At 41.7% G+C, this 25,739-nt stretch overlaps 1 protein-coding gene across 4 annotated transcripts in view; it reads right to left on the reverse strand.

The window, feature by feature from the left end:
* Positions 1-725: 725 nt before the first annotated feature.
* The window catches only part of LOC145459156 (uncharacterized), a 31,540-nt gene continuing 6,526 nt past the window's right edge, over positions 726-25,739 (reverse strand). The window contains exons 1-26 of one of the 4 annotated variants that reach the window (XM_080337788.1): positions 21,712-21,852; positions 18,728-18,911; positions 16,498-16,605; positions 16,378-16,435; positions 15,770-15,873; positions 14,368-14,595; positions 13,109-13,314; positions 12,799-12,896; positions 11,292-12,006; positions 10,830-10,998; positions 10,507-10,623; positions 9,259-9,421; positions 9,051-9,198; positions 8,526-8,649; positions 8,317-8,456; positions 7,549-7,674; positions 7,188-7,274; positions 6,717-6,847; positions 6,363-6,464; positions 6,023-6,210; positions 5,260-5,445; positions 4,574-4,808; positions 3,830-3,912; positions 3,482-3,591; positions 3,259-3,423; positions 726-2,013 (exon numbers count right to left, since the gene is read on the reverse strand). In XM_080337788.1, the coding sequence (XP_080193914.1) occupies positions 1,810-2,013; positions 3,259-3,423; positions 3,482-3,591; positions 3,830-3,912; positions 4,574-4,808; positions 5,260-5,445; positions 6,023-6,210; positions 6,363-6,464; positions 6,717-6,847; positions 7,188-7,274; positions 7,549-7,674; positions 8,317-8,456; positions 8,526-8,649; positions 9,051-9,198; positions 9,259-9,421; positions 10,507-10,623; positions 10,830-10,998; positions 11,292-12,006; positions 12,799-12,896; positions 13,109-13,314; positions 14,368-14,595; positions 15,770-15,873; positions 16,378-16,435; positions 16,498-16,605; positions 18,728-18,767 (4,035 nt within the window). In that variant the 5' untranslated portion in view covers positions 18,768-18,911; positions 21,712-21,852 and the 3' untranslated portion in view covers positions 726-1,809. Of the gene's footprint in view, positions 2,014-3,258; positions 3,424-3,481; positions 3,592-3,829; positions 3,913-4,573; positions 4,809-5,259; positions 5,446-6,022; positions 6,211-6,362; positions 6,465-6,716; positions 6,848-7,187; positions 7,275-7,548; positions 7,675-8,316; positions 8,457-8,525; positions 8,650-9,050; positions 9,199-9,258; positions 9,422-10,506; positions 10,624-10,829; positions 10,999-11,291; positions 12,007-12,798; positions 12,897-13,108; positions 13,315-14,367; positions 14,596-15,769; positions 15,874-16,377; positions 16,436-16,497; positions 16,606-18,727; positions 18,912-21,711; positions 21,853-25,739 lie in introns of those variants that run through there. The other 3 variants (XM_080337786.1, XM_080337787.1, XM_080337785.1) reach the window with 3 other exon arrangements.

Raw genomic sequence — 25,739 nt, forward strand, 5'->3', positions numbered from 1 at the left:
GCAAGACAACCAACGAAAAATACGGCGAGACGTGGATTTGAGTAGATGGGAAGATGACCTTTTTTAGGACAACGCAGTACTATGGGTCGAACAGTTTTCTTTTCCGGCATTAGAGCTTTCAGTATTTTTTAAGTGTCCACTTGTTCCTATCTCAAAATATGGTAACCCTAATATCGATCAACTGCACAGTCTAGTACGCTTTGTATAAAATATCGTTTCGTGACATTTAATAGGCTTTTTACGGCTTTATATTAGGGTCCTTATTTAATCAGTTCAACACATCTCACGAATGTGACATTACGGGACAAATATAATATGAATCATGAAGATTATCACACGAATATAGGTCTATATAGATCGGCTTGCATTGTAGCGCGCTAAGACCAGTGAAATGCAGGGCAGCAAGGACATAGCAGAATAGTATTGATCGACTCAAACGCTGTATGCATCACGTCTGGAAGGGAAACGCCGGAGAATTCCGTTTTACTCAAGTTCTGCTACTGGCTCTAATTACGCGATCCTGGACGATACCTCCAGTGCAAAAAATCATATCATTGGTAGACCGTAGCATTGCCAACACTTCTGAAGCCAAGTTGGTGTCTCTTCTTCCAATTTATGCTTCACTTCATGAGAAGTTTATGATTACGATAGTGTTCGGAGTCGTACGTGTGCCTGCACCTTGCTTCCACCCAGTACTAACTAGAATCGATCAACAGACGGAAAACTTTCCGTAAACATCTCAAGTGTATTGGCATCATCACAATACCAGCAAGAAAACTTGCAACACCGCAAGTCTGAACTTTGAAAGGATGCGATAATTCCATCTTTAAAAGCACATTATCACAATAGAAACAAGCAAAATAATATAAAAACGAAAGTGAGAGAAGAAGTCAAGCAGAGAAAGAAATTGATTCGAGATATATTCAAGAGTGGCACCGAAGCTTAATAAGAAAATACAGCGTAAAAGAGCTTATAAAAAAGACGAAAGAAGATAGCATTGCTAATACATGAACGCCATATTGTCCAAACCTATATAATGCATAACAGTCATGTTTCTAAAGAAGACAAGTTTGCAACCACCAATGACTTTACAAAAAGATGGGATATCACGTAACAAAAACGAATAACATCAGCGATACTTGATAGCACGCACCGCCAAAATCCTGGCCATGATTAGCTAAGCTGGTCGTGGCACATTCCAAAAATATAGTAACACTCACAATCGGCTATAGTACAATACACTGCCGTATGAAACTGCTGCATAAATGGCAATGCATGAAATTCGTACATAGGAAGAGCTGACATCATCAGGCGTGGGGCAATTATCTCATCCATGAGATCGATTGAGATTACAGATACTTTACTACAACTACAGAAAAATCTTGCGGTTATCCATTACGACCAAATGGAAAAGTAATATAATGATTGCGAGGAGACTGCACCATGGAGGGACAAGTTTCTATGAAATTGTGACATTATGTGAGTTACTTTATCGTTCACGATCTGCGACTAAAGAATGGTGAAAACGGTTGATAGCTGCTTCAGGAAGGACAATACGAGAATAGGATGAGATTCAGCCATTACAAAGAATGCATATCGCGATGCAACACATTAGCTATACCTACAATCCGAACAATACGGATATTTCGAAAAATACAATTACCCCATGTCTGACCAACATCTCATGCACGGAATACATCGGCTAGGGCCGAAACAGACTGTGAAGCATATACAGAACTATCACGCTAATATGTAGCTGTGCATGTGCAAATAGGTTTCTGATTGCGTCACGATATCATATTGCCTAACTCATGATTTTGGATTTTTTCGCTTGTCTGTGTGTTCGTGTGTAACTTGCCCGGTGGCCGGGTCATAAGTCCCGGCGCAGTAGAAGATATTTTGTTCGTTGTTCCTCATTCGACGGCAGTACTCTTTGTAGGAAACAACCTCGCATTTGTGCGAAATAGTCTGCACGTCGTTCTCGTCGATGTGAGACGACTTGTACAAGGGGTGCTGATAAGTAAATGGAGTGGGGTTAGCAGTTAGCAACGTTTTTAATGGGGAAGGAAAAATTTCCCTTTTAATATTATTATAGATTTATATCGAATGGACAAAGAGTAGCTTTGCTCTTATCTGTCGGCTTCGTTTCAATACGAGAATAATATTCAATTCAAACAACTTCAGATTTTCATGCGGTGTTTGAATAAGATTTCAGTCATTACCGGATACGAACTTGGATTTGGGCGGGATACAAATTAATTTCACGTTTTGGATTTGGGTACGAAAATATTAAAGCAGCTCATCTCTGCCGCTTACGTCAATGTTGGCTTACATAGATAACGTACCTACGTATATATACGCGACTCCCGGAGAACTCAACTGCTCAGCAACCTAAAAGCAATATGGTTTCTAATCCCATAGTTGGCGACCGCAGCCCTCAAATTAAATAAAGTTGGTCTTATTTGAAAGCTACTGTCGCACTGATTCAGAAAATTCACATTAAAATCCGATCAGGCCAATGGAAACCTCTCGAAACAGACGTTGAAGTATAAAATTTCGCATTGTTCTGAACAATCTCAACCACGCAAAGGTCACTGCAATTGTTTAGAACAGTGGTTCCCAACGTGGGCGAATTGGCAGTCTAGGGGGGCGAAAATGACGAAGGGGGCGACAGGGGGGCGAAAATGGACAAAGGGGGGCGAAAATAGCGAAGGGGGCGATGACGCGTCAAAACGGCTGACCTTTTTTTTTTTTGTTAACCCACGGAAATTTAGTTACAAAAGGGTGTCAAATTGGACATCGAGCCGAAAATTTGACCTTTTTTTTTTTTTAGTCAACCCGCCGGTGATTACAGTTTGTATGCCCAATTTTCGGTACAAAAAATTTGGGGGGCGATGATAGGTGTTGACCTTGAAAAGGGGGCGATGGGTCAAAAAAGGTTGGGAACCACTGGTTTAGAACAATCCCGATTTTCAGACTTTTGACGGTATTTTGGGGTGGTTCCATTGCGCTGATGAAATTTGAATGTATATTTTCGGAATCGGCGCGGCAGTAGCTTATTAACGGGCTCAGTTCGCCAGCTGTTGGATTAGAAATTATACTGCTATTAGATTGCAGGGCAGTAATTCGCTCCGGGCAAGCAAGCGGATGACGGAGGTTGCGTATCCATCCGTAGGTTAGTTATCTATAGTAGACACAAGAAATGCAGCCCCCATTACGTATCCAACAAAGCACTGCGAAAAACAGAGAGTGTCCTACCTTGCCGTGCGACTTTTGCCGACCGCGCTTCGTCTCTTCCGGGTGATAAAACCACCGGACTTTGACCACCATGTTGTCGCCCCACGACTCCCACATAGACTCGATACGGCCGATGTACGGTAAATGCATCCGGCCGGCGGACAGAAACACGGCCGAATCGCCACACTGTGAAAGAAGCTTTCCGTCAGCACGCGATCGCAGTTATCAACAGGCAGCTCGTTACCGATATGATTTCGTCGCCTCTCTTTATTGATTTGTGGCAGATCTTTTTGGCCTTGCCCTTCACGGTCCTCTTCTGCACGTCCTTGTCGTGCCAGCTCCAGAGCTTGTGCTCTGCGGAAATACAAAATGCCGTAAAAAAAATGACATGACATGAAAGAATTGACGAGATGGAGCTCGAGAAAGAATTTCTGATTTAAAATGAATACTACAGAACAATTTTGAAAAAACATATGGGGCTATTTCGGCGTTACGATGCAAATACTACTTTCTACTTTACAAAAGCCCAAGTGTGAAAATTAAATGGCTTTGTGACCAGAACTATTATCAAGTGCATAAAATTAGTACTTACTGCGATTCACGCTGGACTCCTCGTTGAAATCGCAAGGAATCCGTCTACCGTCACAGTGGATTTCCCCGTCGAAAGTATCGTCGCTGATAAAGCAACATACGAGAACGTAAAATCATTCTGCCTCACACTCGTGCTATGCTAGCAGGCAAACAGGTCCTAATTGCTAAATATTTTAACAAATTAACATTTAAATACCGAACACGGCACCGCAAAGGAAAGCCGTTACTGATTTAACGCAAAACTCGCACCTTACCTCATTTTTTTTGCGAGGAGCGGGTTCTAACTCTAATTTTAACTCAAGGCAAAAGCATCGGATATTGTATCACAGAAATAATATGACTGTTAGGGCATAATTGTGGCGAAACTCTAACTGGAGAAATAAGAGTTGGCCTAGTCCAGTCGATAATTCTTTTACGACTACAGTGGAAGCTCATTTCTTGGCGAGAATGCCAAGTCGCTACGTTTCCTAAACTAGAAATAGCAGATTCCTGTAGAACTGGTGTTTGATTGTAAATATATGTTGCTGACGGTGACGCTGGACATATTTGGTATGGTTTTGGAAAGAAAAACAGATTTGATGATTTTGGCCGGATCTGGATCATTTATAAGGTGGATTTGGTCATGGACATGAAATTTCTAATCATTTTCAATTTTTATGCGAATTTTGAAGGAATTCCAGCTATTACCGGGCTTGAACTTGCACAAGATACCAAATTTATTTGGATTTAAATTACATAGATGTACCTGTCTGAAAAACCGAGATCGCTATCATCAGCAGAGGACGCGGACGATGACGCGGCAGCGTCACCACGACTTGGCGCCTTCTCCAGACTCTTCGACGCGTCCCGGCTTGCGTTCCCGGATTTAGAGGGTCCCGCGGTCTTGTCCGGCCCTTTTTCACCGGACTTGGCCTTGCTGTCGGACTTCGCTTTTTTCGCCCTGCTCTGCGTCGCTCTGGGCGTCTCCTTATTCGACATGTCTGCGGGAAAACGCTCTTAATTGTCACAAATTCAGGGATTTAGATGTTAAAAAAGAAACAGAGTTTGATATCTTTGGATACGTTTGGATTCACAGTATTTTTAAAGCTGGATTTCTGATAACTTGGTTCACGATTATCATTTGGCTTTCAAACGGATGTCAGTCGCAACGGGATAGGGTTGAAAATACCAAATCCACTCATACATGTCGAGACGGCAACTGTCAATTCCTCGCATTTTATAATTAGGCATTATAAAAGCGATGCATCAATATTTTTGAATATTTTTCAATGTATGTGCATGTGAATTACGTAACATGGTGCCTGGTGAATTCATCATTTGGCACATAGTAGCAATGTATTCAGGTTAGGAGTTAAGCTATAAAGTTAGGGGTTGGATTAGGATTTGGGGGCCCCGAGTGCCAAATTCACCCGCAACTATCAACACACCCACCTGAAGTGTTCCTCCTGCGATTCACAAAGTTCATCATGAACGGGGTGTCGGGCTGCATGATCGGGTAATTTCGCGGCAGAAGCCTGATATCTTCGAGAGGAATCATGCTCGAGTCTCCATCGTCGAACTCGACTTGGATCATTCCCTCTTCCTTACCGTCCTCCGCATCAGAGTCATCAGAATCGTCTGTACGTGAAAGGAGAGAATTATTTTCCCGATAAAACGCGGACTATTCGGTAGTGAATTAAGCTTCTGCCATGTAACCGAGTCTCACAAGAGAGAGAGATTTCGTTAACCGATGACAGAAAGTACAGTGCAAATTTGTGGAGCATAACAATGATGACATGACCAAAGCGGTGTATGATCTTCATAGAATTGGATCAATATATACATAATAATAGTGTTTTGTGTGAAAAGAAAAATCATGATGAGAAACAGCCGTCGGGTTTGCGATGGAGACCGACCGATATCTAACTCCATAGAAAAATCATTCCGATCAGTAGCTGTCAGCCTCTCCAATGACATTATCATGCCTAGTACTGACGGATTGATGTATGCAGACCGTGAAATGCTTTTAGGAGTGGACAGACAAGTTTCTTACTCGTAAATAAATGAAGTTTGTACGGGACGTTTACTTCTTCAAACTTGGGAGTTGAAATTGAATACGGTATACAGGGTTGACATGGCTATTATGATGCAAAAGGTTCCTGACCCGTGGTCTACGATATGACATACGCCGATAGTATGAATAAGCTATGCGCACCGAATGCCGTGGTCCCGGTGTACAGGCAGTGCATTTTGTGGCTCCAATATGCCGCGACCCTCGACCCCTCGCAGACGTCCGCCGCGCTCTTTGGCTTGATGTCCGGCACGGCCTCTTTCAGTATCTGCTCCAGGCACATGACAATCGGCCGGTGCCGATGGCGTTCGCCTTCCACCGTGACTTCGTAACTGATGAAATTTTACAGAAAAAAGTCAAGGGACTCGAATCTTTAGCCAAATCGAAAACCTCACTCGACATCAAATCATCCAGGAACCAGATTTTGGCCAGCTCTGGAGATGAGGCAACAAATTTCAAAAGAGCACTCAAGACTTTTACTTACATGTCGGGAGGTTGAATTGGATTGATTTGACACAAGTAGAGCAACTTGTCTTCGAGAGGCACCAGAACTTGCAAGCCTTTGACGAGGTCCTCTTCTCTAAGCCTGAAAAGCGCGACGAAATGATACGCTTGGCCTTGCACTACATAAGAGCCTAGCTGTATTTACTTTTCATGGTGGGAATTACCATATATGCATGGTGCGTATCTGTGCTTACTATACGCAGTTGGCTTCTGCTGCAAGCACACTTGGTTCAATATGTCACAGACTGTTTAGTTTGGTTGTCAGCAGAAGTAAAAGCACAATGCGGCAGCTGACCCGATATTCACTTAATGGTTAATGGAGCTTGATACTAACTCAAGTCTCGGAGTTGGTATCTGTTCCGATTCCACAACTTCAGGCTCAATTGGTGCTGCTAGTTGAGGTGCATTTTCAATCGGCGCCTTTCGATCTTTCTTCTTTTTACCGCCATTGGCAGACCCGTGCTTCTGTAAAGAGAGAATGTTTCGAATACACATAGATGATTTTATGTTTATCACGTTGCATCGTAAAAATATAAATAATTTTGCTTTACTCTCGACTACTTCAGACTGTATAATGAAAGACTGTATGACATAATACTGGGATGAGTTGAATGTAATTATACTTTAAACACTTATAGCTAAGAGAAAAAGGTATATTTACCGGCTCACAAGAAAAGATACATTCTCGGCAGAAACCTTTTAATACCATTTCTGATACAGCACCAACCAAATATGCAAGCGTCAAAACCAAATAGCCACAATACGTCAATACACGCTGCTGAGCAAGTAAACCTGAGAAAATTACCCTAGAGTCGGTATCCGCCTTCTCACGTTTCCGCTTTTTGTGGCTCTTCTCCGCATGCTTCTCAGACTTGCTCTTCGATTTGAAAACCTGCAACAGATCGAGGCTTCCTCAATAACACTATTCACGGCGTTAGAATAGTGAAAAACGATGCTGTTGATGAATTATACCATAGAAATACATATTCACATTGAAATAAACCCAAATATTTTCGGCCGACACTTGTTATATTACACCAATTGCATAGTATCGCTAAAAATTCATTACTCAAGTCATATCAGTGATGCCTAAAAATAGCTATATTGCCGCGGTTACATTTACTAGATTTACCGGAAAAACAAACGTATAAAAGAGATCGACTTACCCAAGACATGGTCGCGCTATCCTCGGCCGATTCGAGTGGAAATTTTTTTGACGCTTTCTTGGTTTTCCGACCGGAATTAGCAGCAAACAAAGCTTTCCCGTCGTTGAAACCGGCGAAATTCGACTGCTGAAGTAGAGTTTATCATTCATCCTCATGTATGACAGCACAGAGTAATGCTCATAGTTTAGTAATCAGTAGTTTAGTAATTAGAATTGAGTGCGAGATTCAATTTTTCCATAATCAAATATATAAACCCCTTGTAAATTAGATCTGTTCCATCAACGACAACAAACGTTCCGATACTTCAATCCCAACATTGAAAGCCTTGAAACCTGGACTGCCGTATCATATTTATGGTCGGGAAAACATGAGGATGTTCTCCATTCATTCCAATGCGTATGACGCCATAACGTACGAGACTCGAAAACTTAATATTGGCAGTGTACTTGATTTCCCAGACCCTAAAGGTCACTACAGCACGTAACGGCAGATTAGTTGCGAGTTGGAAGCAGGCCTTCAAAACAGTGCGATCCACGCAACCAAAGCTCCGTCACAATGACGTACAACGCACTTGGGGTAACGTGCTATTCACAAAACCTCAGTCATTAACATTTTTACACTGTATATTTTCACCGAATCCAGTGATCCCAACAGGAGTATGTCTAACGGACATAGCAGATCAATTACAAACTTCAAGCCAGAATGTAAGAGTAGATATTTGAAATCACATCTGAATGAGAGAACAAAGGACCACTTTGATATCCTTACATTTTTCTTCGCCGGGTCCACTAAAGGCACGGTAGGCGTCTCCCCAGGCGGTAAACAAATTCGTTTCGGCTTGTCCAATTTACGTTTACGACTTCCCGAAGGCGCCTGATGCTGGTCCGGGCCCATTTCGCTCTCAATGTCTGCAAGAAGCAAGCGGCAAAGCACATGTTGAACCCACATTCCAAACAACGCATAATATTTTATCACACCTTTGAAGCCGCAGCCATTCTCGTTGACTTTCTCGAAAGCGCACACCTCCGACGCAAACTTTTCGAATATTGATTTTTCGCGGTGCAGTTCAAGGCTCGGGTCTCGGCCGCTATTCCCAAGGTCCTGAAATACGGATTATTCGTAATTGAAACGTGCCGACTGCGTAAAATTCCAAATCTTGGAACGCGTTCCATGTCATTCCGTACGATACAAGTTGTGAATTTCCGATGAATTTGTGCGGGAAATACTTGCATCTTACAGAGGATGTTAAGGTTTTTTCTCTTTTTTAGTCAGGAAATGAAAATTAGGTAGCAAACAAACAATATTTGGCAGATAGGTGTATTTTTAGTCGGCTAAAGTCTACGAAATAGTAATTAATACCGCGAACTGGCAATTTTACATGTGGAAGTCACATCTTCTTACAGACAGTATCGCTGAAAAGGGTGCACGAGTTGAAGCTACGACATTAAAGGGTTCAAAACTCTGAAAAAAAAGGTTGAAAAGCACCGTTCTATTCAACAAACCTTCGGCAGCGAGCCAGTTCGCGGACAAACGTTGTTCCTGGCGGTGAGAGCCGTGATCTCCCCGAATTTGTACTTGGGCGACGAATAATGCAGGGAAGTCGACGAAACGGAACTCAGACTTCCGACAGAAAAGTGCTCCCCGGCCACGCTAGAAACCGAAAACGAACCCTCGAGAGTTACAGTAGACGAGCGTGAGAGACCTGCGTACCTGCCGCCGGAAGATGCGGTGTCGATTCTCTCCCTTTTGTTTCGTTTCTGGATCTTGGCCAGCTCCTTCTGCTTCTCTTTATAGCGTCTCTGAAGGTCGGCCAGTCTCATTTTCATGTCCACCTCTCGCGCCTCCATGCTGTCGTCCAATTTGAAGCTAGCCCCTGGTAGAAACGGCTGCGTTACAGGTCGGCTATTTGCGGCAGACAGACTTCGTCTAATCAGACTAATTAAGGGCGATATGCCGGTAGTATAATTCTAATTCAGTTTGTGGAATATTCCTATGCTGTAATTTTGATTCTAATCGCATTTTCGGTTTCCTGAAAATGCTGTAAGAGAAATGTACAGTGCAAAACGAGCCAACGCTTGCTGTACAGATATTTGCGATTCTCATACTCGGGAGAATGACCTCTGATTTGGCATGAACCGAACTTCAATCAATGCCAAAGTTTTTGCGAAATCGGTATTCTAATTGCAATCTAGTTTGGAAAAAGAACTGCAGCTATAATCCTATTGTAATCTAATTTGGAAAAAAACGGTGTAGCTATAACTTTAGTTATTGGCTAATTCGTAAAAATATATCGCTATAAATCTAATTCTAATCTTATTTTAAAGACTGGATATTTTCTAGCTGTCCAGTGTCCAGTCTGGCGACAGATGCCAAAGAAGCTGCCAAACCGTGGCACCGGTCCCAGTTAAGTCACAATTCAAGCACTCGAATCTGAGTCGACTGTTAATTGTGATGCGTCGAGAGTTATGTTTTTGAGTAAGGAAAACACGCGCCCTTCGTACTAAGAGTAATTTTAACAACGTAAAATACAGTTCTGTTAGATTCTGCCCACGGTGGCAGCCTCGAAACCTCAAGTTCATAACTTGGCATTCAAAACACATTGGACAAGCTACGTGTGTTTGCTGAAAGAACATTTCCACAAGTCAGTGATCGACCAGCGTGTATCGTCACAAAACACTACGAAATGGTCACGGCCAAGAATCATAAAATAACTTCAAAATGATGTGCCGTAAAAAGCGTACGTTACAACTTTCCAGGTTATTATTACTGGTATGCCATCATAATAAGTGGTTTTCAAACACTCGACAACAAAGCCTACCCGTAGAGACGGGTCATTGAATTTGTACTGATGGAAATCGATGTCCATCATGCCACGCGAGGTTGCATAAAAAATGATGTCCCCCTTCCTGACGAGGTGCCTAACTTCACCCAACATTACACAGCCAAACAGTTTCCTACCTGTCGCTCTCTCTTCCTCCCTGGAAAACTTTTTCGAAGAGAGTGGCTTCTTGAGCCGACGCTTGAGCGGTAACTTCGAGTTTTCAGAGTCCTTCAATTCACTGCTCGACATCCCATCTGCGTAATGCAAGTTCGTTTCAAGGAAGGCAGATAACGTAACTGAGTCTGTCTCCTATATAAATATACACACATCGAGTATGTTCCGTGACACAGCACTTACCATTGAAAATTCGATAAAAGCCTGTTGATCAGGGTTTCAGTGGATATCCCACATGTAGATAAAACATCATTCCATTGCATCCAAAACAGAAATAATTTCTCACCACCGGAAATGATTGCCAAGTCAGCGGTGGATCCATAAGAAACGGCTGATTGCACGTCGCTGTTACAGTCCAAAGGAGATTGCGGCGTGTCGCTTATTCGTGGGGCTTTCGGATTGCTGTCCCCGGTCGTAAGGTTTCGCACGTTTGTTTGGTTTTGGTTACGGTATGACTGAAAGAGAACGTTGTCGATATAATCAGGACAAACCTGTGACATCTGCACGGATACATTGGAAGACGCGCACGACAAGACCAAGTTGTCACAAATCGTATCGCAAATCAGTAACACACATAATTTCGCTTCCCAATAATTCATCTTGCGCAAATCAACTATAAAATTAATTTTACCCAACAGTAACCCTAAATCTAATGCTAACACTACCCAAATGCTAACTTTAACCCATATGCTCATATATCCACTGACCACTAATATTAACACCATTGCGACAGACCAAGCCAGCTCACTTGACTTAACATCGTGATCCCGCGAACGGCGTCCAAAACGTCAGCGTCAAACGCCAAGGCTTCAACTAGCGAGACTGCACTTCCCGGGACCCCCTCGGAGACAGCCCCGCCGTTCGTCACCCGCACCGCCCCGTCGACGACACTGGTCGACTCGGAACGCCGCCTTTTCCGCGACAAATCCTCCCGCGTGTCCAAGTTCCGCAAATGGATGTCGGCCGCCCTGGTCAGCAATTCCACGCCAGAGCTCACGGTAGGCGCGGAATCAACGGGCCGTAATTCTTCAACATCGATTGCAACAGGAGACGTAACAACCTCTCTCGATATATTCACAGAGTCGGCGTGATTCGATTTACTGTCCAAGACCGCGCGTTTATCGAAATTGAGGCTGTCATTTTTCGAAGGCGTCGTTTTTTCGGAACAGGGCGAGTTATCGGCAGACGATACAGTAAGGTCCAATACTGCGCTTGACGAATTGTCAACGCAAACGGGCCCTTCCGATTTTCGATTGTCAGACACTCGCGGTAGATCCTTATCCTTTTCCAGGGGTCCGGTCCATTTTGCGTCTGCGTGGTTCGATTTCGGACGTGCCCGCGGCGGTTGGACCGGTTTCGGGTCCGGCGTCGCACGTAAATTTGGTTTCGGTGGCGGAGAAACAACAGTCGGGTTCGATGAACAGCTTAACGTCCGTTTTCGGTAGTCCGGAGATGCGCATTTTCTATAAAGTCAGATAGAATGTATGATCGCGTAAAATATGATTTCGAGCGAAAATTCGCATCTACATGTCAAAGATCTGTGCCTATGACAGAAAGAAGAGAGAGAATTATATATTCTGTTAAGCATATAGGAGAGTATAGTGTATACCAGTATACTAATGCAGATCCAGGTTCTAGCTAAGGAATTAACAGCTCCTCAAGTCAGCTATATCCTAAATGGAGATTTATTTCATCATCACGAGCGAGCTTTTAATAATACAAGTTCAATTACAGGAAGAGATTACATCTACAAATCCTGTTAACACAATCCGAAAGCTTATCTCCCGCAAAAACTGACCAATCGGGTGCGCAGATAATCCAGTAGAAGCGACCATAAATAATGAGACGTAACATTAAACAACAGCCGAACATACGAAAGGTTTCAAAAACAGACTAAAGGCACGTACAGCGCGATAACGGCGATAGGGGAAGATCGGGAAAAACAAACAAAATACTGGGAGCTAAGAAGCATTCCTGTTTCGTCATCAGGATAGTAACACGCTGCAGAGTTACAAACAGAACAGCTGCTGATCCTGTAACCTGTGAAGCCTTCCCCATCACGAAACTAAAAGTTTTCATTTCAAACACCCCGGTTGCTTGTTTTCACTTTTTTTTCCGATTTGACAATGATGGGGGCGCAAAATTTTCTACTGCCATTTCAAAGTTTAAAAAACCCCAATCTAATCCAAGTACGCCGAGTGAACCTTAAAACCCAAGCTATCATACCCATATCTGTAGGCGCAACATAAACTTACCTAAATGAAGACGGACTACGGGTGCGATCGGTCCTTGGTGAATGGCGTCTTGAAGCAGCCATGTCGCCGTTATATTCGTCGATGTTCCGTAGGTTAGCCTGAATATTGTGTGTGTTCAATAACAGTTAACGCAGCATTACATTAAAGTGCTCGGTCCAAATTTTACGTAACTGGCAAGAATATGCGAGCCCTCAACCGATTATACTTTTTGAAACTGCTTACTTTAGTAATTTACTTCTATCGAGTAGTGACTACATTGACCACCTCCGTCCGTACACGAAACAGAATACCGCACACGATTCACACCTACCTTCGGCAGATGGAACGGAAGGCCCTGCGCCATCATAGCCTGCTGCTGCAACATCTGCAACTCGTGATGAGACAAATTTCCGAGCCGGTGCGACAGCAGACTGGCGTACGAGCCTGGTAAGTTGTGCGAAGGCGGCGGTCCGGCGACCCCGCACAACGCGGCCAATGACGGCCACATCCCACCAGCGCCGGGGTCTTGCAGGAGTTCTGTCGCACGAGGAGAGCGAGCGTGAAAATTTATTTTTCGTGTCAAACATGATTGTATTAGTTGGGCTTTGCTCATAAATCTGTCTAGAATAATACTGGAATCGTACAAAGACGCCGACACAGTAAATATTAACCAGAACAATGTAGCTACAGCAAAACCGTCAAACGCTTATATCTATTTGGATAATATATCACATCGATCTTGTGATCTTATCTGGGCATCAAACCCAACCCAGCTCTTTCGATGGACGTTCTGCTAATCTTCTTCATATTTCATAGCCACCTCTCTCTTCAAAATTTTGATCTGACAATCACGCTATTATCATAATTTGAACACCACACCATTCATTGGACCAGGAGTGGGCAATTATTCTTCCAGAGGGACCAAATGATAGGCACAAAATACGTTAGCGAGCCAAGCCAAAAGTTTAAACTATATTCAGCGCCATAATAATGCAGAGCCAAGGTCATTCGTGACCGACAAGCTTGGGACAAAACTAAATAGAAACAGTGTCTTGTGACTTTAAATTGTTACAACATACTTTGCTACATCGGCCTATTTTTAATCGGGATCACGCAAACGGCGTACATACGTAGGCTACATAATTACGGTACATAAATAAACAGGAAAACAAAGTAAACAAGTTTTGGGTCCAGTTTCTATCTATAGCCTATGGTTTTAGTACACGGACATGCGTTAACATTCAGAAGTAGGTCTTAGAAGCAACTTTTCGCGGGCCGTTCATAGTCGCGTCGTCTCCAGGATCTGCATTAGTTTCAATTTTACTTGTCTATAAACAATTTTGAGGATATCACTGGTACTTAACGGCGGATCGCGGACATAAATTTTGTGGCACGTAATGCCATTTTGGTGTCTAAAATCAAAACATTCAACTGTCACAATAAGATTTGGTACCGAGTAGCCTACGCAGATCCGTGCGCCGATAACTACTGTAGCCTTATTATTCCAAAATTTGTAACATGAAACCAATAGTCAACGATATAAGTCAGAACACAATCATGGTAAATTCAACCTAGAACGCGTCAACTTACGCGGCATAATAACCAGTCCGCCCAAACCGCCGCTCAAGAACGGATAACCCGGAATTGAACCTTGTTGCGATCCCAGTGATGTGACCGGCTGGTTCCCGGGTAGGTGGTAGGGCGACGTACCGCCGAGCCACATGGATGGGTTTTGCAGCCCGCTACCAATGAGAGACGATTGTTGCTGGGCTTGCCATTGAAGTAGTGATGTCATGAGAGATCTTTCTTTTTCCCAATCTGAACACGGTACAATTATCAGATTTAGCTGGTGTCAAAATTTCAAATTTAGGACAAAAATCATTTGTGCACATTAAAAAGAAAACACAAGTCTCCCAGCGACCTTACTGCAAAGTTATGACCGAGCTACGTCTGGTATTACATTCATAAAATACATCTTCAAATATTTGATTCAATCGCTGTGCTCGTGAAATATATCTGATTAGGACCTGTTTGCGAGTTAGCGGGCACATAATAATAATGTAAAATTCATTGCCGTGAAACATATCAATATCATTATATTCAAACTACCATCAAACTAAAATCAAAGGGCAAAATTATATCAGATATGAAAATATGGTTATACTATCTATTTGAGGTCATATTTTATAATGTATCATGCCTGCCTGGTCTCATGATTATTTAAATCACCAACAACAGAATAATAGGTCACGCTCTCAGCCCTGCTGAACTTTCACGGTGCGAAACTACAAGCACATCTCCCAAGCAATAATAGCGACGAGACATTCACACACAGTCACTGCAAATTGAAGGAAAATTACTAGGTGGTATCCCAGCAATCATTTTAAATCACAAGTCATTACGTACTGAAAGTCAATAGCTGGCAGATAAATGGTAACCCTTATTTAAGGTAATCCATATTTTGCAAGGCAGCACCACTTTGTTATGGGGAAGATTATAATGTAACAGATTTATGACACCGCGCTTTGAAGAAGTGGAGAAGGGTACTCAAGTCGAATTTGACTGCAGCACGCCCTCATCTTTGATGGTGTAAACATAGTAATTGCATGATACTCGAGGCATAAAAAGACGAAAGGTAATCTTCAATCATCATCATCACATTGGAAAGGCTAACATGTACTGGTTGGATGAAGTTGAATAGTTTTACAATAAACTAAATGGTACAAGCCGAAATCTAGCATTGAATGACATATACACCACATATAATTTGACAGAAATGGAAAACAATTCCTACCAATAGGTATTGTCTAATGTCCAGTGTCCACAGATTATGGACACTAATACTGGATGCAATAATTTCTGCATAAATGTTTTAGCTTACAAAGAAATGGCAGCTATACCACTGTTCCTAATTCCTCAAACAAACTTTACTTGGAGTCCGATATTTCCGAAAGACATAGAAAAACAACCAACAAGACAGAGATTAACTCACTTCCTTGCAACGCGGAGTTGCATTGTACGTTGAGCATAGGGAACGATGGATTGCTAACATTGGCCTGCAGCATCGAAGTGAAGTTTGAAATTTCCTTATTTTCCCTTAAGTACACAAGTAAAATGTACTTAGTGAGTACTTAGGATTAAGCAATTAAGACGCAGCATCAGTGCAATAAATATTTTTCCTTCACCGAACCAACATTACCGAACACATGAAATGATCTGTTTGATCACAAAACAACCGTTCAAGATCTCCTGCAACCCAACAATTTGCTTGTCTTCGAAATTTTTCCATGACCTATCGCCAACCTATCCAATGTTCAACCTAAGTTCTTCAGACACAGAGTCACCAATTATGATTACAGTTAACATTTCTTAGCAATTAATGAACAATTAACACTTTCAACACAGGCATGACTCGCCAATTTCAGTTCGTACTGCACCGCTCTCCAAGTGTTTCAAATAGAAAATAGTCTGCTATCTTTCAATAAATTGCAATGCACGAAGCTTTGTGTTGAAGATGATGTCACGCATTTAAAAACTACAAAGTAGAGCACGTCATCGAAAACATCTAGTAAAGTACGTGATCAAGAATTATATTCCTACCTTAAAAATACTTCTCGCTCTCGATTCAACACATTTTCCAAATGTCTCCGATCCAGATCTAGGCGAAATAACATTTCGATCATTGCTAGATGCAAGAACAAAATATAGAATCAAACTCACCATGGGAAGCACTTTTCGCTGACGGATGAGACGACTTGCTACTAGCGGCCAGATTTCTTTGTCGAGCCACAGCAATGCCGACTGGAAGCTTCTGATTTCCGCGACTTCCTATCGAGTAACGAGTACGGTTGTCCATAAGAACTTGTATGTTAAGATTTTATGCAATTGGAATTTGAAACTCAAGCACTGTCAAGACCTCAGACAAAATCAGACACGAAGTTCATTCCAGTTTTCGTGAACATAACATTTCATAAATTGCACAATTCTGGCTGGCACCAGACACTTGTTAATCCATCTGGATATCTTAAAAACACATTGGAGAAGTAGGCCCACTTGTTTCAGGGCGTCTTATATCACCAAGTTTATAATTTTGAAACCGATAGTCTGAAATCTAAATATTGACAAGCCGAGCGACAATACATATTGACATAATTATGTGCCGATACTGGTGTTTTGAATACCAAGTTGTAAAATTGCACAGCTAATCACAAATCAGCATGGCTAGCCTCCAACCAATTTATATACCTGGAGCAGAAAGCTAAATTGCATGAAAGCATGACTGCACAACACAGCTATACACTAAACCTTGATGGCGTGTACACTTTGTACAGTTCTGGCAGATGTAAACAAACCATTGTTAACATACTGTCAGTCAAAATCTATTTCATGAATTCGCCATTAACTTTATAATGGTGAGTCAGTATAAACACCATAAACATTAAACAGTCACAGTACGAGCAGAGTAATGGGAGTGCAGGTTGCAAATTTCACAAGACTGGCTTGAAGCCTCAATTTATTGTAGCTGTATCCGAACAAATATTTATGTTAGAAAATTCAGTGTGTAGACACTTTTTATTGATAATGATATGAATACTTGGAATTTGGAAAATCATAAATTATAAATTTACGATTTCATTCCAGCTAACAAGCTGAAGTAGCATACCACAGTAACTTCATTAACCTTAGAGATTATGTTCATTATTCCAAGACATTATGAGCAATAGGGCCATGATTATGGGAGAATTCCACATTAGTAAGCACCCATTTATTAACCTCAATACCTGAGCTAGTGGAAACACGGATTATTATATTTTTGTGGGGATAAAATAGTGTACCAGGACTGCCACACAAAATGGTGGACACCGTAACAATAATTTAGTAGAAGGTAGAAATCAGCTAACACGCATGAGTGTAATGGTAATCGACCACCACACAATCATATCTACACTGTAAACATCATGGAGAGTATTGACTCACTTCGGGTAAATTTCATGAAACGATTAGAGGTACCACTGGTAAACCAACCGGAATTCGTAAGCCAGCGAATTATTGCTTTTACAAGAAAATTAAGGTAATGCTGACATCAATAAAACATGGGTATAAAGCAGATGGGAAGTAGTGTGTCAATTCATGAAGGAATTCAATCATACCACAAACATTGGACATAGACTTTGGAAACATACAGCCTTTTAAATGCACACACGATTTGCATGAAAGACGCACAATGAAACAGGCATAATAAATTTAGGTAATGACTAAGTGAATATCATCCGAAGTGTCAAAAACACAAAACATAAAAAATAGCCTCATCACCACACAAAATACTTTGAAACAAACTGACACGTGCAACAGAAACATGTTTCACAGAACTCTTATTACAAGATTACAGGATAGCCTACAGCCTACGTATCTGCGTCATACAGTAATTCAACATGAAAGCTATAGATTCAAGCTGCAAATAAACTCTGCAGTCCTTGAATCTCGGTTCGTATCAGCCCTCCTACATTTACTTAGGAAATTAATCGGCTTTGCATACTAAAATACATCAAAGTTGCGATAGATTTAAATGAGACTGACATGATCAATCAAATGCAAATTATCTGTCATGATCTACACCACTAATGATTTCATTCATATTTCATGTAGGCTACTCACATTAAATTGAGCACTAATTTACAAACCAATGGTTTTTCAATGTCAATTAGGCTAGCATAAGTACGTCTTCAATACTCATTGAAGGTTCGTCGATAAACACACGGGAATCGGGAACCTTTATCAAAAAGTGGCTATCTTTGAAACATAGGCTACACTTTCTGTCAGCAAGAATACCAGTTCACACTACTTTTCACAATTCAACAATACCAAACATGCAAGTAATACAACTCGAGACATTTTAGTCATAATAAACACTTCGGCATTGGAACGCAGTGACGGAGATCATAAAACTTACTTTCCACTTTCATTGGAGGCGGTCGCTCCGATTGCGACATGAATGAGCGGTAATAATGCGATGATTGAGTGGATGGAACCTTTCCTTTTCCGCTGTCCTTGTCAAAATGTGCCGTGGCTAAACTGTCAGCGTCTTCCTTCGGTCGTTTATCATTAGCAGAGTAATTAGAGTCTTTCGATTGAGTCTGAAAAGTGATTGAGATTTGTGTTAAAACCGAGCCCAGTATATGGGACTATAGCATTTAAATCAATAGAAGAATTATGCTTTTAGAAACAAGCAGGTTTGAAGCTAGATGCAAGATTCAAGATATAACTAAAACCTCACTCTAAGATTCCCTTCGATATTCTTATTCATCTGCTGCTGAATGTAGGCTACATTATGTACAAACAGTGATACCCTATAATTATGTTATTCTTTCACGAGGACTCAAACTTTTTAAATCAATATCGTTCTTGTGTTGCGAGGTACGAGTATCAAGGAAGTTAATTCTTTGATGGTTATGAACAAAATATCTTTACTTCTAAAAAAAACATTGCATATCATGGCACTTTTTGGCCACGAGATAACTGAGGATGAATGCTTTGTGAATTCAAAAACCTATCATCCAGGCTGCTTTGGGGTTTACTTCATTCGACCATGATTATTTCCTTATGCAGGGAAAAAATATGAAGCTATTCACGTGACAATGACTGGAAATATTATTTACAGTATACAGTAAACCACTGTGCCATGAGATTACTCTCAATTATTCAGGTTCAAAACTATTATGTCCTGTATGCTTTCACTGAGTGCAATTCCATGAAATGATGTCCGGATAACCTTCTCAAAATGCATAGATCTACACCCTGTGATTTCAAAGAATGAACTACTGGAAAGTTAGGCCTATACTTATAATGTTCAGGTGGTAGATAATAATCAGATATCACAAAATACTGAATCATACGTATTTACAATATCATAACCTTTAATGCGCTAGCCAGATAGATAACAAATCCTTATGCTCTTCAAGTGATACGGGTGTTGTCAGTAAACATAACATTTCTGAGAAAAAGTTTAGATGAGCTTAATAATCAACGGCTTTACATGATTCAGATTGATTTCTTATATGTTCTAATCTGAAATTTCTTATCTCAGACAAGCCACACTGCTAAGCCGTGTATCCACTTTCGCGTGAGCGAACTTGAAGCAAAATGAAAGTGAGATGGCACGAAAAAAACAAAATATGAATATTGTGCCTGGTGGCTCAATCACAATATCTACCATATCATAGCAATTGCAGCATCAAACAGATCAACACTGAATGCCTGAAACACAATGACAGCTGAAAACACGCCAAAGCTGAGACAAACATTCCCTAATCATAAGCATATACTTGCACTAATAGACCAATCCACATTAAACCCATAATGTAACAAAAAGTAAAAAGCGATTGTCATCGGCGCCGCCACAGCTCTGAAAAATGCGTGACGATAACTTCGCGTGTATTCACGATTCAAATTCATTCGTGAGCACAGGTAAAATGGCGACCATTCACGCCTCCGTAAATATATTCAACAATGCAGCGGATGAAATCCGAATGATGAAATCGAATGCGCAAATAACCGAGTCTCGCGGAAATTAAAAGCGTTACCACAAACCATTGCCAAATAAACGCAATTCCGCGATAATCGCGAATAAATCCTACAAAGCGCAATATTGCTTACGCGTTCAAATCGTCAAACCGAGCGCACAAATTCATAACTACACCCGTCTGACATGAGCTATTCGAAACGTTAGAACACCGTCAATCCGTCGGCAATCTCACGGCGTCGCTGCGCAATTAGAGCCTTCGACCTTACAGGCCGAAAAACACGGCTGGTCGCTTGAGAACAATCTTATTAAAAATCCCGCCGTCAGCTCAATAACGGCCGTAACCGCCGTTTTATCGTGAGCGACAAGGTTTTTGGTTTGCGGGCAGAGGTAATGATTACAATCAGCAATGAATTACCAAGACACGTCGACATACTCGACTAGATAGAGCGAAATTGTATGCGAAAATTCATTAGATTCTCGGACGCAATCCATAAGATATCAATTCCCACGCTACGGAAACATTCACGTAATGCCGAACAGGGCGGATGGAAAGTAACGTTATATTTGGAGAGCTTCTTCGAGGAACATAACTTCAATATACAATTGAATAATATATTCATATTGAAATGAACCCGAATATTTTCGGCTGACACTCGTCATGGCTAATCGTCAGCAACATTATATTTATATTACATTCATTTCCGTAAGCAATATCGAAATTCGAAAATACACGAATTTCCTTCGATAAATAATAGTTGATATCGCATCGACTGATGAAATTAGCTTGGACACTTGGGCAGGGCGAACATGAACTTGAACATCCTTCACCAATCACCATACGAAAAGTTGCTTTAGTATATCTTTCGCCCGGTGTTTTCGCAGTACACGCAGTTATATCGACTAACGTTTTACAAAGCCGAGAACACCAATCAACGCTGACGTAATCCGTCCACTTATCAGCTGACAAGAACTTGGCTCAACGCAATCGCACTCAAGACCCAACATCGCGCTTTACCCGCAAATGCCGTTGCAACACCAATGCCCACCGACGCATTTCCACACGTATTTATCGCTGCTTTTCCACTCTAAACCCGTTCCTGCCTCCACGATCAAAGACGGGGGCTGCGCGTCTCGGTGTCGAATTGCGCGAATTTGCACGGATAATAATCGAACATACGACACAGTGCACAGCAGCCTCAGTCGGAAAAAACATGCCTTACCTATACCGGTACCTATATCATTGAACTTCGTTACAATGCTGCGAGTTGCTCGCGACTTCGCACATATATCATTTGCGCAAACGTGCGTAGCTCTGTAATACATGCTTCGTATGCTGCGCTACGACCAATCGAGTTTTACAGCCTTACACAGTGAAAAATAGCATTGAAACTATAATTCGAATTGGTACTTACCCCTTGATGGCAAGGAGCGTATGATTTCAGCACTGGAAAATATCATCCGACAAATAAGCCAGGAAATGTCCAGAGAAAATTTTGAGTTTCTCCAAACTACATTCGAATGGGAATTATTGCTACACATTTTTTCCAAATTAGATTAGAATTAGAATTACAGAAATCGCAAAAGAAAATCAACAAATATCGCGCTTAGTTCATATAACTTAGTTAACTAAGTTATCGTAGGCCCCGGTTCATTCGAGAACGGCATAGGTATGTACCAATTGTAGGCCTACACACCAAGCTTGGCTCGTTTCGAACAATACGAGCCACGAGCCGCGAGCCGCAATACGAGCCACGAGCCGCGCAGTAACCGGTGAAATCGGAAATCGCAAACGAGAAAACGGACTTCGCCCGCGCGATTTCAAGCCTTGTTTACCTCGCGACAACTATTTGGAACGGAACTAAGGCGCGCTCAATAATACCGGCCGCATCTGCCGGAAATCTTCCTGGATACTTACGGCGCGATCGCATCACGTCCGGAGATTGATAGCTTTATTATTACGAAAGAATACGCCACGTGACAGTAACGACTGAATACTCAAACAGTGCGGGAGTCTGCGCGATCGAGATTTATCTATCTGTTCTAGCAGGCGGGTCGATCGGTCGCCCACTGGTAATGCGCTATTGATCGACCGTGCGATATGCAGGAGCGAATCATTTGCGATTTGTCGATGCAGAAATTGCTATCGACGATATGGATCGCTTCAAAGCCGACGGAATAGAGGGTGTCTTGACGGAAAAATTCAATAATCATCAGACTTTGGAAGGGGGTTAATGTGTTGTGTTACTAATGTCCAAGTTGCAGAAGAAAAATCGACAAAAATATTGTTCCCACATCAGACACGACTGACATTGAAGTATGCACTTTATTAACGGAGTTTTGTTTGCGTTTACGCGTGATAAAATCAAGAAATACGCCCTTGCGAGTGATAAGGGCATAAGGCGCTCAACGTATAATATTACCGTTCTCGATGACGTGGCTCAGAAGACGCCACGGTACTGTATGTTTGCTCTCGTGAAATTTGGTGACGATCAATTCGTTGAATAAATTTCGTAAGGTAACAACTCGCATTTAACGCCGATCCCCGTGAAATTCGGAGCAAAATGTACAAGAAAAGCCTAAGCCAGTAAAAAATTGAATGAAAACCATCGCATTGGTGGGCATCAGACAACATCTCGCTGACTTTTACATGGAATTAGTCACGGATCTGGGGGTTGGGTAGCCCTAGCTAATTTTGAATAAACAAGATTGCAAAATTCCCCGTAACGCCAAAGAAATCCGATTCGAATAACAAGTCTCGTTTGAGCTTCACATTAGGGAAATCGAAACAGTGAATATATTATGATGGAATCGCGGTAGCAGTTCACGGGTTGTTCTCGTCAGCGCCAAAACTAACTTCCTACGCGGAGTACTCATCAGTCGCGTAGCCAGCGGGGTGAAACCTACAATCCTGAACGTCCATGACCTGTGTATTTCCCGTCTATTCTCAACAAGTATGAATTGTTAAGCGATCCAACGATATATTAATACGATTGTTGATATACAATGTTATTTCCAATTCTCTGCTAGTTGCTGACGATTCCCCCTGACGAGTGTCAGCCGAAAATATTCGGGTTTATTTCAATATGAATATATTATTCAATTGTATATTGAAGTTTTGAACAATCCTGGCTACTGTTACTACTGAAAAAGAAGCGTACGATGAATCACAACGGCGCATTACACAAAATAACACTCGGCGATCATCATTTCGGCGTTCTCTTTCTAGAACTGCAGCTCCGCAAGATCTCCCAATACACGTAATATGCGCCCTGTAATCTTCCCTGATCTCCTTCACGGTGACGTCATACGGTAACGACTTTACGACAATCCTAGCCAGGCCTAGGGTACACTCGCGGCCACGTTTTACGTCACATTAATCGAACGATATAGCCTACTTGATCAAATCAGCAATTGGAAATCTAATGAAGCTCGCACAAATACTGCGCGGCATCTAATCGGTTTAGTCCGGTAATAGCGCTTCGGCTGTAACTAAAAGACTCTTTGAGCGACGTTAAAGTAATCGCAAACAGCTCAAGACTGTTACCAACTTCTGATCTCTAGGCGTAATGTATAGCGATTAGCGAAGTGGTCGGCACAATTTCGAATGTGGGTCAATTCTAACGTAAGCATCGCAGCGTCATCAATTCTACTTGAAGTTGGCTACGATTCCCAAGGGCTAATATGAAAATGGAACGGCGCCAGTGTGATAATTGTGACGTTGTTTGCTTTTTACGTCACAATATATCCATTATGTAACTTTGTTGCTGACGATTAATCGTCTCTGCCAATTTCCGTTCTGCATGGTGCCTATTCTAACGTAATATAAAATTATGTGGGCTTCTAACGGTTGATTCAAATTCAAGAGTAGAGAATGGCGAATAACGATTGGTGTCTGCATTACGTATGATCATGGAACTGATGGAAGAACAGGACGAAATGAACAGGAAATCCTGCCATAATGTAAAATTTTGCTTCTAGTAAAAAAACACTCCAATATATACCTATGATCCACGTAATACGAATATTTTGACTTGCGAGTCGCCGTTACAAATAGCGCTAAAGAACACCTCGGTTATACAATATACATGCGATCACTGAGATCTAATGATTTATGTGTTTTTGTCATGTATAGAACATTTGAATCCGTAATCGTATTATTAGTACGATTCAGAAACTCATCGCCTGACAGAAACGTTCAAACTGCGTCTGCCTGACAAGCTTAAATATCAATGACTACCGGTAATTAAGATTTTGTTCCGAAATGTATAAATATAAAAAAGCTAGAATCGAAACAGGGATGATGGTCATTCTCCTTCTACAAGCTGGCTGCACCAATTGGTGATCATAACACGGCAGAGCGCTATATTCGCACTGCGCAATATTGCGAGTGGATAATTCGTTACGACAACACTGATGAGCTTAGCTATCACTTGTTATGTGATAGTAATTAATAAGCAGCGAGGTTCAAAAATCCAACATTTCTGGTGTGAGAATCACCATACATCCCGCTATTCTTTGTTCAGTTGATGTCATTAGTCCTGGCGGGGCCTACGATCCCGGTCCTGGCTAAACTAAAAGGTGAGTTATCATTCTTTTACATAGCAATCGATGATATTTATCCTAAATAATCGATTACGGTTACTTTGGATTCTCTCAAATATAGTCGATAACGATTACGACTACTTGAAAATGCTGTAATCGCGGGAATCGATATCGACTGCAATTCAAGATTACTCGATGCCTGGAAATATATTACAATCTGATATCGGTCGAAAAGTTCGGTTTATCAACAAAAATCTGTATTCGTTATTACCGGTATCGGTCCAAAATTGTAATGTAGTTCGGGGTCTAATTATGATAACTTATTTTTGATGCCCTGGCTAAAAACAGCAACTCGCGCATAGTGCATGTGCAATGTGCATGGCAGTTTATAAAATCCGACCACATAGTCACAGAACACACAAATGCGATGTAACAAGTCCTTTTAAAACCATTACTCGACACTGACCGGCAATTGTATGCAATCAATGTGTCGCCCTATCGATGTGGCTGCCAGAAATCGGATACGGTATTCGTTGAAATTTGCCGCGCGTAAATACACGAACACAGCGATTGTTGACCACGGAACAAACATACTAACTCCTGACCCACCGTATAAAATCTGAAAAAATCGGCCTACGTGCCATGACCAACTTCGTCCATAGGTGCGCCAAGCAAAACAATACAATTCAGAATCTCACCGCGCTTGAGCCAAAATGGCAGTTCTGACGAGGCAGGCATTTACCTCCCTTAATTGGAGTGAAACACCATTCAACAACTGTAGTGTTTAAAGAGGGTGATTCATTATTGAAATAGGCAGTTTTGCGAGCAAATATCTACGGCCGATCGTCACAATACTGATCGAGAACGGACGGATAAAGTTTCTGATACGGCCCGACAA

The sequence above is a fragment of the Botryllus schlosseri genome, chromosome 16 (genome assembly GCF_051294905.1).
Source record: "Botryllus schlosseri isolate E-star chromosome 16, Bs_hap1, whole genome shotgun sequence".
Lineage (NCBI taxonomy): Eukaryota > Metazoa > Chordata > Ascidiacea > Stolidobranchia > Styelidae > Botryllus > Botryllus schlosseri.